This window comes from Pyrgilauda ruficollis, unplaced genomic scaffold (genome assembly GCF_017590135.1).
Source record: "Pyrgilauda ruficollis isolate IOZ18807 unplaced genomic scaffold, ASM1759013v1 scaffold31, whole genome shotgun sequence".
In the NCBI taxonomy this organism is placed as follows: Eukaryota; Metazoa; Chordata; class Aves; order Passeriformes; family Passeridae; genus Pyrgilauda; species Pyrgilauda ruficollis.
In genome coordinates, this window is record NW_024524489.1 from 7867198 (window position 1) to 7882504 (window position 15307).

The following is a 15307-nucleotide window of genomic DNA, read 5'->3' on the forward strand; positions in this document are numbered from 1 at the left end:
CTAAACTCAGTGTTTTATTGCTCCGTGATTATTAGTTACACTTTGACACATTGCACTTCGGAATAGATTAGCACCTACTACATAATTTAAAAACTTAGTATCTTACAACTTATATAATTGGCACCAAAGAGAAAACCCAGAGATCTGTCATTTTAACCCAAGACTAAAAGAGATAAAATGTTTACATCCTTTATTGTTGGCAGGTGAGCTTTCATTGTGGAAGGCCCTTAAAAATAGTGAACAGAAACTAACAACCTAAATGCCCTCCAAAAATATATAAAAACAATATCAGATAAATCACTCCCTTCTTTACACCACTCTTTTTGCTTTGGTACTCTTAGTACCCAAGTGCACAGTTATTCCCTCATCACTTTAAAGGAAAAAAAAGTAACATGATCAAAACTATGCTGACTACTTTGGGTGAAAAGAGGAGAGACTCCCACACACCATTCTCAGCACCCACACAAACAGCATTTTCATCAAAAGTGGCATTGTCTCAGGATTTAACACATCCCAAGAAGTTTATAAATAATAAACGTTGGGGGTTTTTAAAAAGGGAAGAATTCTTTTGAATAAATAAATGACAGCTCTAATAGCTGCATTGGCTTTGGTGACCAGTTATCTAGATGCAGCATAAGTTATCTTCATAAGGCAAGTGATGAACTAGCAGAAGTGAAGTCCCTGAGGATCAGCATCTCCACGTTCAACTTATTTGTTTCACAACGTGTGTAGACAGCCTGGAAAACAATCAGTCCCAAGGCATCTGCTTTTTAATCTCCCAGCACAGCTGCAGACCACACAATGAATTATTTCTGTACCTTTTCTGCAGGCAGGAATACATAAATAACGCCAAATACTTAGGAGGAGGAGGCAGGGAATTAGTTCTGCTAAACCTGGGCCAAGTGCTCCACCTTGTGTTCGTGCTCACGACACAGCTCAGAGCGAAGCTCCCGATGCCTGCTCCACACCTGCAGGTCCTGTGGCATAGCTTCTGATTCCTTCTGCCTGGGAGCAAGTGTTGTCCATGGTGCCGTAGGACAGCTGCTCCGTGGGGGCCAGCACCGTCCTTTCGGTGGGATGAGGACGCAAAACCTGGGGGACGTACATCTGAAATCACAAGTGAAGGCTTTTAGTGGTCTCACAAAGCACAGGGCTGGGATAACTCACCCAGGAGAATTTTTCCCCTTGTCACTCTTCTTTTCATCTTTTTCCCATTCTTCACCTTAACACCTCAGGCCTTTTGCACCCTGCTGGAGCCTTCCTGGTGCAACACTTGCCTGCACCTCTTGACTGTGGCACCAAGGCCTTTCCTTCTACCTCAGTCCTACGTCCTTCTCAGTGACATGGCAAGCAAGACCTGCTACATGTCACAACATTCAGAACCAAAGCAGTGACGACTGACTGCATTTGGCAGCTGTCCAGATGTGAGGCTCTCTGGGGCAGGGCACAGAACACAGCACACAGAGCTGCTGGAAGCAGTGTGTCTCAGCTACTCCTAAAACAGCAGCCAAAGGTACTTCTGGAACACCACCTGGGAGCATCAAGAAGCCCAGCTGCAGAGCTCTCTGGTCCCACATGCACCTGGGAAATCCCACAATCCATGCAGACTAATATGTGCTACACAAGCTCTTTGGTAAGCAGGGTGAGAAATTAGGTTTTTCTAGGAAATGCAAGGGAATATTAGTAACTCTTAGCTTCTTACAGAAGATGTTGGGACTGTTGGTACATCTGTGTCTTTTCCTCTTTCACCTTGTGTGTCTTCAATCTGTAAACAGCAATAGGTGGGGAAAGAGAGAGAGACAACATCAAAGTGGTGAGTGAAAACAATACACACAGATCATGAGCACCCAAAACCTGCACAGACAGATCTCAGTGCAGTTCTGGCACTCTCTCCACCAGTCCTTCTACACAGAATCATAGAAAGGTTTGGCTTAGAAGATCATCCAGCTCCAAGCCCCTGACATGGGCAGGGACACCTTCCACTAGGCCAGGTTGCTCCAAGTTCCATCCACCCTGGCCTTGAACACTCTCAGGGATGGGCATCCACAACATCACTGAGCAACCTGTGCTAGTGCCTCAGCAACCTCACAGCAAAGCATTTCTTACTATTGCCTAATCTAAACCTACTGTCAGTTTAAAGCCATTCCCTCTTGTCCTCTCACGACATGCTCTTGTAAAAAGTCTCTCTCCATCTTTTTTTGTAGGCTCCCTTCAGGTACTGGAAGGCAGCAATTAGGTCAGCCCAGAGCCTTCTCTTCTCCAGGCTGAACACCCCCAATTCTCTCAGCCTGGCCTCAAAGCAGAGGTGTTCCACCCCTCTGATCATCTTGGTTGTATTCTCTGGATTTGCTCCAAGAGGTCCATGTCCTTCCTGTGCTGGAACCCCAGAGCTGGATGCAGCCCTGCAGGTGGAGTCTCTCCAGAGCAGAGGGGCAGAATCTCTTCCCTCAACCTGCTGGCCACACTGCTGGATGCAGCCCAGGATACTTTTTCCATACTGCTCTTTTCTCTCAAATTCAGTTCCTGCAGACACAGAGACTTTCCACTCTGCCAAGCAGCCTACCTGCACTACTGGCTCTCTTCAGGCATCTCACCATGAACAGACAATGCCAGCAGGAAGGAAGGGACAACCCACCAGGAATAGCTGGTGCTCCATCAAGCGCACAGATAGGTGCTGAAAGGTCAGGTATCCATCACTTACCCTATAATTCAGTGGGCTCAGGTACTTGAAACAGCCAAAACAAGTGTAAGCCAAGCAAATAACGATAGTGATGTTGACAACCAGCAAGGTAAACATTGTTGTAGGTGCTTTAAAACCTAGAAAAATATCCAAAGGATACAATAAAAAAAATATAGCAGAAAAATCCAACAAAATCAAAAGAAGCCTTTATTTATCCTGCTCATTTTCAGAAGCCTCATGGATTTTTTTTTTCTTAGAGAAATGGGCAGTCCACTTCCAGCCACCAACAAGAGAATACCATTATATACTAAGTTCTCCCACTTTTCCTAGAGGCCAAGAAATGTTGCTGCAATACCTAAATGATAGACAAGACTCAGAGTGATTCTTCTCCTCCCTCATTCCTCCATTCTGGACCCACTTCTTAAGTACTTTCATTAATGATCTGTGAAATATAATATTAATTACATTGATAATTTTGATGATGGCACCAAATTGGATGGTTTGCCATCAGCTCAAAGAGATGGAGGTGGGGCAACAGGAGAATCAAAATGGTCTTGGTAGATAAAACCATCCCACCTGCTTTTAAAGGATCAAAACAAAAAAACCAGCAGCAAGATAAAACTGCATGTAGAAAACAGCCATTAAGTACAATTTGGAAGGAAAAATAAATGTAGATATGAGGGATAACAATAGCACTGCAGCATACAACTGCTAGAAAGCAGTCAATAGTGGTATCAAAGAACATGGGAAGAGAGGAAAATGAAAAAAAAAAAAAGACAAGTCTCTGAAGTCTCTGGCAGCTATACAAAGTAATTCAGTGCTACTAAGCCTTCAGACAGGTAGCCTTGTCTACAATAAAATATGGACAGAACTGGGAAGAATCCAAGGAAAAAGACCAAGAGAATGGACAGTAAATATGAACTAGGCTGATAGGTAAGTTTTAATTCAGAGAGTGTAATAAACTATAGGAAAGGACATGGTTGCCTAGCATGGAAAAAGCATTAAAGATTACAGTGACTTCTTATTTTCCAAATCCACTAGGGAAATATTCTAAAGAAATTAATCTCATTTTGCAGTAAAGATGACTTGAATAGAATATTAGGAAAAAGTATACATCACTGCAAGCCCTAGCTGTTTCCAAGCTTCTTCAGACAAAAGAGGCAACACCAACTCTCAGACATTTTTGTGGTAACCTCAGCATATGCAGTGGCACAGAATAGACAAGTTTTACACTTTGCCAGGTTATAGAAGCCCTGCACACGTCTGTTCACAAGGGGAAAACCACCACACACATGCAAAAAACAAAACCAGAAAAGCTCTACGAACACATCACTATTCAAACAAAAAAAGGGAAGTGAAAAAACCTCCCTAGGGGTATTCTGGAATGTCCTTCAGAGGGGCTTGTTTTTATAAGCACAGGTTACATGAGTATTTATCAGGTGGCAAGGTGTGTCTACACCAAAGCCATTGTATTTGTGCAAACCACAAGGCAAACAGTAGAGATTAGGGAAGGAAAAGTCTCCCACATCAGTTTTCCCTGCACAGTGTCCTCAGAACAACTCCTGCCTGCCAACAGCTCTGGAGAACATGGGATTCAAGTGACTGTCCCAGGAGATGGGGCTTGAACTGCAGATAGGACCTCACCTCCTCTGTGGTGAGAGGCCCAGTGGTGTAGGATGGGTGGGTGGGTGGGTGGATGGCAGGCAGGCATAAGATTTCAGAAAGAATACAGGCACTGAGAAGGAAAAAATGGGTGCAGCTTCTCACCTTCTGTATGCAGTCAGGTGGGTTTTGATTCTGACTGAGAATGGGGGAGAGGTCTTTCCACCTTTACATTAATGTATGAGGAGTGAGAAACCAGAGTATTGTCACTGGACTCTGCAACCAGACTGAAACACCCATATCAAGCCAACCACACAAGTCAATGACCAATCAAGCTTTATACCATAAACTGATCTATTTTGCAGATAAGGAAGCAGAGCTCTCTTATCCTTCCTTCCTTCTTTTTGGCACAAGAAACAGCAATGAAATCAATGGCAATGAAATCAAAGTATCAAATTCCTACTTCTCAGACTGCCCTGTGCACTGACAAACCACTGAACAACATCCTGCAAAACAGGATACTCTACACTGACCAAGGCAAACATGGTAACCCAGCCTGTGTTTCCCATTATTAAGGTCCCTGAAAAATGATGGTTTTACCATCCAGAACTAGAAAACATTATAATAAAGATTTCATTTTTACTTCACCAGGATTTCCTTCCTAACAATTAAAGAGGTGCATCAGAGGCTGAGTGCTTGGAGTTGATTTTTCTCAAGCATGCTCTAGAAATTCTCCTGTTAATTTAGAGGACCAGATTTGTTGGTCCTCCTGGTTGCAAAAGCAACTCTCAAAACAAAGGAAAAAACAAGCTCTCAAACATACAAGTAATGCAGGAACATCTGTTCAAATCCAAGGACAGCCTGAAGCAATAGTTCCAAGTGCCCCTTGCATCCACAGGGAGCTTTCCCTATAGCTTTACCTCTCCCTAAAGTTGGATGACAGCCTGCCAACAATACCTTTCTGAATGCTGCTATGCTAAAAAACACAATCATTTGTCATGAGGGCACAATACAGTTAGCTGTCAGGAGCTTCCTTCTAACGAAGGGGAACCCAACCCTTCCAGCATCACTGACATCCCCATTCCATGCCAAATGCTTTCTCCTGTATCATGGATAAAAACCCATAAGCTGTTGCCTACCCTTTTTTTGACATCAAAGATGTTGGTACAGCACGGCCAATACGATCAATGCCAAGTATTTGCAAAACACAGAATGTCTGTATTTTAAAGTACATACAAAACATGAGGTTTTAAACTCCAGTGTGGGAAAGAGAGTCAACATCTCACTGCAGTCTTCAATGTAAAATTTGATGGATGATGTAGAACACAGAAGGAGTAGCATTAGCCAACATTTTAGCATTTTTTCCTAAGTGATGGCTGTACAACCAAGGTAGCAGCCAATTCAGCCAGGCAAATTAAACTTATGCCCAGGCTGCACAAATGCAGGTAGTGAAGCCAGTGATCATCTCACTATAAAGAGCTAATTCTGAGTAGATTTTTGTTCTATGTAGTAATTTTTACTGTCTGTCACTTCACAGCCCAACTGGCCAATTTGAGGTATACTGATTTAAGGAATACACCATCTCCTGTGAGATGAAGGAACATGGAGTCCCATGCTAACAGTTTAATATATCAGCCATCTCCATCAAAGGCTCTTGGGCAAATCTTGTGTAGTTCAGTTCCACAGAAAACCACCATGACTCCCCCTTTAGGGAAGGAAATAGAAAAGTCCACAAAGCTTATGAAAGCTTTATGAGAGCTCACATCTAATTCAGGGATGCTGGCAAGAGAGCTGGGAGCACCTTCCAGGTTGAAACAGGTCATACTTACCCAGCCTCACAAATGAGTAAAAATAGAGCCAGAAAAGGCAGAGGATGGGAGCTGCCAGGGCCTGATTGACAGCTGCAAAGTGCATCTTCTTCTCCAGCTTGGCAGGGAGGTAGGCGTAGTAGAGGTTGTGACGGTCCACCATGTGCTTCAGGAGGATGTAGATCAAACCTGGCAGGGAAAACAGCAGAGCCAAGCAGAGGTTTGATAAAAAGCAGCAACTCTGTGAGGAGGTCTGCACTAACAGAGTGGATGTAGCTCAGACACGAGGGGGGCACAGCTGCAAGACAACCTGCTCCTAAAGCTTAGGAGCTGAGCTTGTTGCACCTCCATCCCTCCCCTCTCCACACACTCTTCTGTGGTGCCTCTTGTGCTCCCAGGGAGAGCCCAGAGCTCCTGCCAGGTGCTGGCACATGAGGCCAAGCCAGTAGGGAAGACTTCCCAACTCCCCTTCCACTGTTGCTGGTAAGGAAGGCATGACAGTGGCTTAACGTCTCCCTCTCAGCCTTCACCAGATTCATGACTGGATTTCAAGTCAGCTATTTCTTATCCAAACAAACAGCAACTGCTGTGGCAGATATGAATTGTAACAGCTCTGGGATGCAGTGGCACATTCAGATATTTACAACTGCATACAAAACAGAATGTAAGTAAATATCAATTACATTGTTACAAAAAAATTGGCCACATTCTCTCAAAAATAAGGTTGTTGATTAAACCAGTTCTGAACAATATCTAATTTGGATAATTATCTTGTATCTAGCTCTGTAAAGTTTTGGATTAGAAAATGAAAATACCAACTATATAAAATTATTTAGTACTACTTATGTCTGATGTAAACCCCTCACTACCAAAGCCAGTACACTCAAATTTGAGAAATAAAATAAATATCTAATAGACATTAAATGGACTTTCAACTTTTAAAGACAGTACAAGAGCTAAGTAATTAATCATCTTTTTCACTGTTCTTCCACGAGAAGGGAAGGAAACTTGGATCCTAGTCCTAAGGATTATCAACATTTGAATGGGAATAAGAATGCAGAGCTGAGCCTTCCAAACTTCCCACATGCCCCATCTCACTCCCACAGTGGCCACTGGAAAACTCACCAAAAGGGACAATGATGGGACATGTGATGCTGTAGGCCATGATGACAGTGAACACACACAGCATCCAGGCATACATTGCTCCAAATTCATATTCAAATGCCTGTTGCTAGGAAAAAAAACAAAACACCCAAAACTCTCAAGTCATCCATCAATGTGTCAGGAGTTAAGAATAGATTCCCTAAAGCAACAATTCACCTTATCTTATTCATTCTGAGAGATCAGTTATTTCCCTAAGAGGCAGAAATGATGTAATTAGATTAAGTATTTTGTGTTTTTATTATCTGGACATACAAAAAAATGCAGTTTCTTTCTTAGACTTAAAGTAATTTCTCAGAGAATCTGCATCTACAAGAAGCAGCTCCTTAAGATCACAAGGCAGAAAATAATTGTGCCAGACTCAGAACATTCACCTCACTGTGGTAGCTACATACAGGCTTAAGTTCCCATTGTAACACCTGGAATTTCAAGCTACAGGATGACACTTCACCTGGAAGTGAAAGTCCATCTCTTAAAATGCAATATAGGCAAAAATATATATTTTGCTAGGTGTATGTTCAGTTTAAAGCAAGCTGTACACACCTGACGGCTAACAGAAGAAATTAACTCTAGACAGATTTGAATGAAAAAACCCCTGAAGTTCAGACTATAAGATAAAATCAGAACTATTCTATAAAATCCAAACCATAAAACTCTGACTAAGAGCTATGAAGAGATTGATACCTGAAACTCAGAGCTTGTGTTTTGATTTTTGACCATCTCTGACTGGAATAAATCCCTCCCTGTTATCTGAGCTGTGAATGAAGGGAATATGAACCTGTCGTGGACAAGCGAAACAAAGGCTAAAAAAAAAATGTCAGGAGATGATGGTTAATGGTATGAAGGATGGGTGCTCCCACTGTTTCTGACAAGGATCAGTCATTGAAATGCCTCCTGCTCAGGAGGGGCTCCAATACCTGTTTGATGTTTTTCCTCTCTGCTGTGGACTTGGCCATGATCATGCGTATGGTGTAGAGGATGAGGCCCGGCAGGCGCAGCAGCTCCATCCCATTGCCCACGAAAGCTGAGGCAATCACGTAGTTCACAAAGAAAGCTCCCTGGTCAGGCAGGAAAACACATCTGCCAGGAAAGACACCAGACACTGACTGGGAGGAAGGCAAGCAAAACACTGGAGGTGTACAATGTATCCCCATTGTCTTTGGAAATCTTATGGTAAGGATAAGCACTATATAAGTTAGGAAGTGGCCAGCAGAACTTCTGCTAACCTTGTTGTAAAAGAATACATTGGAGGTGTACAATGTATGCCCACTGCCTTTGGAAATCTCTTATGGTAATGATAAGTACCATATAGGTTAGGAAGTGGCCAGCAGAACTTCTGCTAACCTTGTTGTAAAAGAATAGTGCACAGCTACAAATGCAGCCAGGTATGTAAGAGCCTGGCTGAGGTGCAGTTCAGGTGAGGAGTAAACTGTTCACAAAAAGATGCAGCAGCCTGATGGGTGGCTGACAGCAGACAAGAGCATCATCTGATGTCTGCAACAGCAACCTGACACAAGATGAGATAAGACTGCAATAGAATAATCATCTCTCCTAACTTAGTAACTCCTAATTGTCTTCCTGTTACCGATTTTGAAACTGCATTTGGAAATCTATGCCCTAACAATTGCATTCTATTCTTTCCCTCCAGGCACAGGGACTTAAAATAACCAATATCTGCACATTTGCGACATAATGTGTGCAAAAACATACATTTTTCTTAAAATCAAGGTTCACTGGATTACAGAAAGAGAACTGCTGCAGCTCTTTGGTCTCACTGTAATCCTTGAGAAGATCCCCTGTCAATCATACTCAACAATCCTCATCCAATTCCAGTATCTTATCATCCTTTCTGTGAAGAAATTCTTTCTAATGTCCAATCTTATTGTCTCCTCCCCTTATTCAGAAGCTCAACATCATCCCAAAGTAGCAACCCTGAGCAAATTTTAATAAACACTAACCAAGGACAGTAAACAGAAAAAAAAAAAATCTTAAGTCCTAAGCATTTCTTTACAAAGGAATAGCAAAGAGAGAATATTACTTAGCTAATACTTACTCCAGCCTCACTGCAGAATCAGATGATTCTCTGTCAAACAGCCAGCGGAAAAAAAAATCAAGACTGAAAGAAAGATGGTGAATGTAATTCAGTCTCCCACACCTTAGTACTGTTTAAAAATGCTTCTTTTTAAGCAGCTTAAGTCAAGATAGTGCATTGAAAGAATTTAATCAAATCATCTAAACACTACTTCAGCTTTATCACAGTTACTGATAGCTAGAAATAAGAAAAAAGCTACAAAATTGAACAGAACAAAAACATCTACTTCATATTAAAGCTTTATTATCCATTTTTATCAATTATTATACAGATAGGACAAATACATGTCATAAACTGTCATAGTGGGGAAACAGTCATAAACTGTAAAGGTGGGGAAAAAAGGACAACTCCAACTGAAGTATCAGACACGGTCAGGAAACTTGGTTCTCAGCTATAATGGTGAGTATGGGCAACTTTTAATTAGGCATTGATCTTACAAGGTCTTAAATCTCTTTGTTAAAAGAAAAGCCAGTCTTTGGAAACTTTTAAGGCTCTGAGGATCCCAGATGTAAGATGAATATTGAAACCTAATGTGTAATGATAACATAACCACACACACTGAAGGGAGTGGGGGTACATGACTACAGCTCACAACTAGAAAACACAAGATTTCTCATTATAAAAGTAGTCAGCCATTATCTCATTAAACTATGATTCTTTACCTGGTCAGACCAAGGGAAGGCAGAATCAATACCATGAAGATCAAAAATATGTAGACTTTATGCATCATTATTCTGTTCTCTGCAGATCTATCAACATAAAAAGGCACTGAGTGAGAAACTCATACAAACAGCTGCCACATATGAAGGATCTTTCCTGGACAATGCCAGCACTTGTCAGACCCCCAGCTTCCCCTACCATATCACATTGCTACCAGATAAAAACCAAACATCTTTGAGACATTCACCAATATGGACCAAGCAGACTTTCAGTACCAAAAATCTTGCTGAATGTTAATCCAGCCTCTGGATGAGCACCACTACAGGTGTGCACCACACACATGGGGACGTGCGACAGGCACAGCTGGTCTCTCACCCAAAGACACTCAATCTTGCAACAGCTTGGAAACAAACAGTTCTTCAAGTGCCATGCCAGGAGGGATTAAGCAGTTCAGAAAAGGGCACCACTGCCAAGAAACCAGACACTTAGACAACCTCCCTGTCAGGTGTCAAGTCTTGGGGAACAACATGACACTACTAATGCTACACCCCCACTACAGCAGCAGGAACGTGGATCCAGTGACACCCCGTTGCCAGAAAAGTGCAGCACTATGAACACTACAGACTCCTAGAGGTGGTATCTGATAGGGCTTTAAAACCACAGGGATTTGATTATAGGAACACTTGGGCACTGTGAGACCTATCAGTGTAACTACACCGAGGCTTGAAATCAGATCTGTGATCTCTAGTGACTTCAGAAAATTATTTTAACTGATGGAGAAGGGCTCAAAGTTCACGTGTGCAGCACAGCTACCAAAACAAAGATGATGAAAAGCATAAAACTGTGACAAATGAACAATAGAATCTAGACATGGTGTCTTAGAAAAGCATTGTATAAAAATCCAAAAGCAAAACCACCAAATTTACCTTAGAATATAAAAACAAACAATGACTACAAGCTTTATGGATAAAGACTGAGGGAAGTTGAGATTGAAGTACCATGCTTTTATCTGTGTGTAGGTAAACAGGGCATCAAATCTGGTACTCCAAACCAAGCTGTGCTGATTTCTCCAAGTCAGCAGCTCATTAGTGGGCTTGACATCTCTGGGGTGCACCAGCTCAGTGTGAAACCCTTGCATCAACACATCTGCTGGGCCTTTGGCCCTTTAAGTCTTCTCAGATCACCACTGATACCCAACAGATCTGAGCTGTGAACCAGGAGTTACATCCAGACCATTCTGTCATGCCAAACAACAAAAAGATGCATGCCCTTTTTATAAGTTGTCAGCCTGGAGGGGATCCAAGCCACATGGCCTATCTTCTCAGAGGGCAAGTTAATTATGGGATTAGAGGCACTTGCCATGCTCCTGTTGAAGCTACACCTCCTGAGCCTGCTCATACAATTTTTTTTTTTTTCTGATTAAACACAAAGAGGAGTGAGGTGGGGAGCAGGGGAAAGCATAAGCAAATCATGTGGTCATATTAGATTTGTTGTGTGGGTTACAAATTACCCAAACCCTGAAGTGTGGTTACAACACTAGAAAGAGACAAGAACAGAAAATTCCCTGCTAGGACAGGTCTGCAGATTTGAGAACTCTGTAAAAGATCAGCACTTCATTTATCTTAGTAGCTCAGCTGAAAAGGTAAAAACAGAGGAAAAAGTTGCTTACTTTGTCCAGTGGGACTCCAGCAAAGTTGAGTAATAGACAATTGTTGGTAACAAAGCTGAGAAGGACCAGAGCAAGAGAGTTGGGAAAAACTGACTGATGACAGGATTCTAGTGGGGGAGAAAATGAGAATTAGTATTAAAAACACTTTCATGCAGTTGTGGTAGAACAGAAATGCTAATATTTTGCTTTTTGTAAATTATAGCAGGATGAACTGGAGAAATTATATTCAGAAAGTCTTAAATTGAGTGCTTAGCACTGGCATGCAAGACAAAAAACCAAAATGAGATTTGGAATTAAATTTCATGAGAGTGCAGTGTCACAGTAGTTTTTATGTAGTTTACACTTGGGAAAATATTTAAAAAGAACAGCTTGTAAATTGCTCTAGCTGCAGTCAAACTAGGATCAGATATATATGCAATCTTGTTTTGAATCCTATAAGCAAAATTTAAAAAAAAATTACCTCAGAGCTAAAAATCTGAATTGCCCCCTTCTTATAATAAAAATCAAAATACAAGTTGGTTTTGAAATTGCATTTTTTGGAAAGATTTTTTGATTACAACATGTAGAATTATTTAAGTTTGGACTGCAAATTTTTACCACAAATACATAAGCATGTTATAATAATACAAAACCTCAGATAAAAATTACTTCAGACTATTATCCAGGAACAAAAGAGAGCTAAAGTCCTGATTCTGGAGTTATGGTTTTAATCAGCACTACATAAAACAGTTCTGAGAATTTCAACTGAAGCTGCAAGGTAGGAATTCCAACTGAAGGTAAAACAATGAAACCCTATCAATTTACCAAAATTTTGGTCTGATCCACAGCTATATCCAAACATACGGCAATACTCACATTAAGGTAGTGAATAGGTTTAGTGACATTGAACTTGTCCATGGTTGAGATGATTATGGAAGGAGTAGTAAGAAAAAACAGCACAATAAAAAGGAGCAAATTAATGCAAGCCCATCTAAACCACCATTTCAATCCACGCACTGAAAGATTTTTCCTGGAGAAAGAGGTAAAAATAAAAAAGGTATTAAAATAAGCAACAAGCATTTGCTCTTAAAAAAAGACATATACACTATCTGTCAAGTAACAGGTGGCACTGCTTTTTCTATGCTAAGCTTTCAAAGTTATATAACAAAGCACTACACAAGTTTCTTTATTAGAAATAAGAGAACTGTGCAACCTCTCTTGAATGATACCATAAATTGTGCTTGCAGAAGAACATATCTAATCTTTCATTACACAAACACAATATCTAATCTAGTTAAGGTTTGGGATGAAACACTTTCATTGTTCAATAATACATAAGCACTAAACAGAAATGGAACAAGAAGAGACAGAGATAGAGGACACAGAGAATTTCTGCAAGGAGAATACCTATCAGAGGCAGAATCTACCAAAAAACTGTGATTTGAAATAAAATTTCAATTTGCAAACACTGCATTCCTTTCTGCCATATTAAAAGAGCAACTGTGGATTTTACACAAGTAAAGTTCTAAAATGTTATTTGAGATGGTTGCCAAAAGGACTGGAATGATTTGAGCATCAGGCAAAGCCAAATATTCAGAACAAACAAAACAGGGATACAGAGGTTCAGTAACATCCCTGATTATGACAAGTCTTCTTGTGTACTTGGCATATCCCTGGGTCCCTCTTCTTCAAGGTTGGAGGAAGAAAAGGAAAAGAACAGGAAGAAGACAGACCAGAGTTTACAGAGTGGACCAAGTTATGCTCATCACATGGCAACTCAGAAAAATATGTACATATTTTGAGGATACTGAGCACTAAAACCAAGTTGTTTCCCTCAGATCTTAACATTAGATATTCACTAGCCTCAAAAAAAGGAAATACTGAGGGACAGATATAAACAGGATTGTTTTTTTTTTAAATTTTGGGGTGGAAAAACTCTAGTCCTTTACCCCAATAATGTCCACAGACCCAAAGTCAATGAAGAACACCAGAAATGAAAATAAAGAGGCAGAGCAGCCACATTCCAACACCACATAAAGTTTTAGTTTAGTGTTAAAAAAATCCACACTCATCCCTATTTGTCATGTGCCCATTCTAATTCTACATTATCACCAAGAAATGGATGCAAGAAAGCAATCTTACCAACAAATATTCTCAGGATAAGGAGCATATGTAACCTCCCAGCTGGACACACACAGCTCCCTGCTGTAGGGCGATGGCTGGGGTTCTCCTTTACACTTAATGCTCTGACATTTACAGGCATTGAAGTCCTTAAGGATGCTGTAAGGAAAAAGAAGAAGATTTTTCCAATTTTATACACCTGAAAATGCTAAAATTGTAATGAGAAAGTCTGGGAATAAGTGATAAAGGATTTTGGTTTTTTAAAAATTTTAATAACCTGTGATCAAGATAGGGCTTAAACAACACTCTAACATATTATCCATTAATGACCATTATTTAAACAGTTGCTACCAGAGACCTGAGATATGTTTTGTTAGAAATAAAAAGCAGTCTTGGTTTAAACTCTTTACTGCTTCTACCAACATGAACAACAGCAATGAGTCATATTAAAAAAAAAATATCAAAGTCTGAGAGCATTGGGAAAAAATAAAAGACAGAGAGTTTCCTAAACATCTTTACATAATACAGCTGCCTTCAAATCAAAGTAGACTAATGTAATGAGACTGCAGACTAATCCTTTACACTAGCATCAAACCAGCCAATTTTGCCTTGAGTACCAATTCTCAGAAGAATTTTTAGCATGCTAGTATTCTCACAATTCAAAATATTAGCCTCTTTCACCTACTCCTAAAATAATCACAGTGCTTAATTCTATCTTCCAATATTATGAGTTGACTGACACTGAAAGCACTTAAAGAAAATTTAAGCATGCCCAGAATAAATGCTATCAAAGATCTCTCAAAGGACAGCAGTAGAAGGGTGAGGCACACATTCAGAAACTATTTTATTACAGTAGCATAGAAGCAATACACATTACATTTAAATGGGGTGATGCCAAAATCTGTGAACATGCTTTTTTCTCAGTTGTGGTCTTAACATAAAGAAGACAGAGAGCCACACACACAAACACCAAACTAAAAACACAACCCTCAACCCCCCAGACTTTTTCCTTACCAGAATTCAAGCAGTGATGTCAGATTGTCAGCAGCAAGCAGCAGCAAGTATTTAAGACAGTTGATTATTCTTTGATAGTTTATTTTAAAAAATACATACAGAGCAAGTTTTAGCCATCACTAAAAAGCTTCTACAACCACCTGAGCCCCCAGAACCTCACTTCTGGTGTTCTGTTTCTCTCATCCTATTTCAGGGCCCTACAGAGCAGAGCATCCTAAGGGCACCAAGTAACTTTCTAATTTAATGGGAGCCTCAGCTTCACACATCATTTAATCTAATTTCCTAGGGAATGGAGTCCACCACATTAATTCCAAGCTAAACAAACTAAAACATTTTCAGGTCTTGATGATTGAACTCAGAGATGCCTGCAGTGCAACACAGAACACTTGCTCAAGGAGGGACTATCCCATCAAAATTGTATACAACACATCAGTAGCTAGAGAAGGAACTTCAGTGCTTATTTCTTCTTTCATTTTCACATCTCATAATGTTACTTCATTACAAAATTAAGAGAGGAGGAA

The 15307-nt window shown here is 40.5% G+C and overlaps 1 protein-coding gene across 2 annotated transcripts in view; it reads right to left on the reverse strand.

Moving 5' to 3' along the window:
* The window catches only part of TMEM63A (transmembrane protein 63A), a 30755-nt gene continuing 15448 nt past the window's right edge, over window positions 1-15307 (reverse strand). For both annotated transcript variants that reach the window (XM_041474095.1, XM_041474094.1), the window contains exons 14-24: window positions 13794-13931; window positions 12528-12681; window positions 11673-11779; window positions 10006-10092; window positions 9305-9367; window positions 8169-8331; window positions 7216-7321; window positions 6112-6279; window positions 2702-2817; window positions 1703-1765; window positions 1-1107 (exon numbers count right to left, since the gene is read on the reverse strand). In XM_041474095.1, coding sequence (XP_041330029.1) covers window positions 937-1107; window positions 1703-1765; window positions 2702-2817; window positions 6112-6279; window positions 7216-7321; window positions 8169-8331; window positions 9305-9367; window positions 10006-10092; window positions 11673-11779; window positions 12528-12681; window positions 13794-13931 — 1336 coding nt within the window. In that variant the 3' untranslated portion in view covers window positions 1-936. The remainder of the gene's footprint in view (window positions 1108-1702; window positions 1766-2701; window positions 2818-6111; window positions 6280-7215; window positions 7322-8168; window positions 8332-9304; window positions 9368-10005; window positions 10093-11672; window positions 11780-12527; window positions 12682-13793; window positions 13932-15307) is intronic.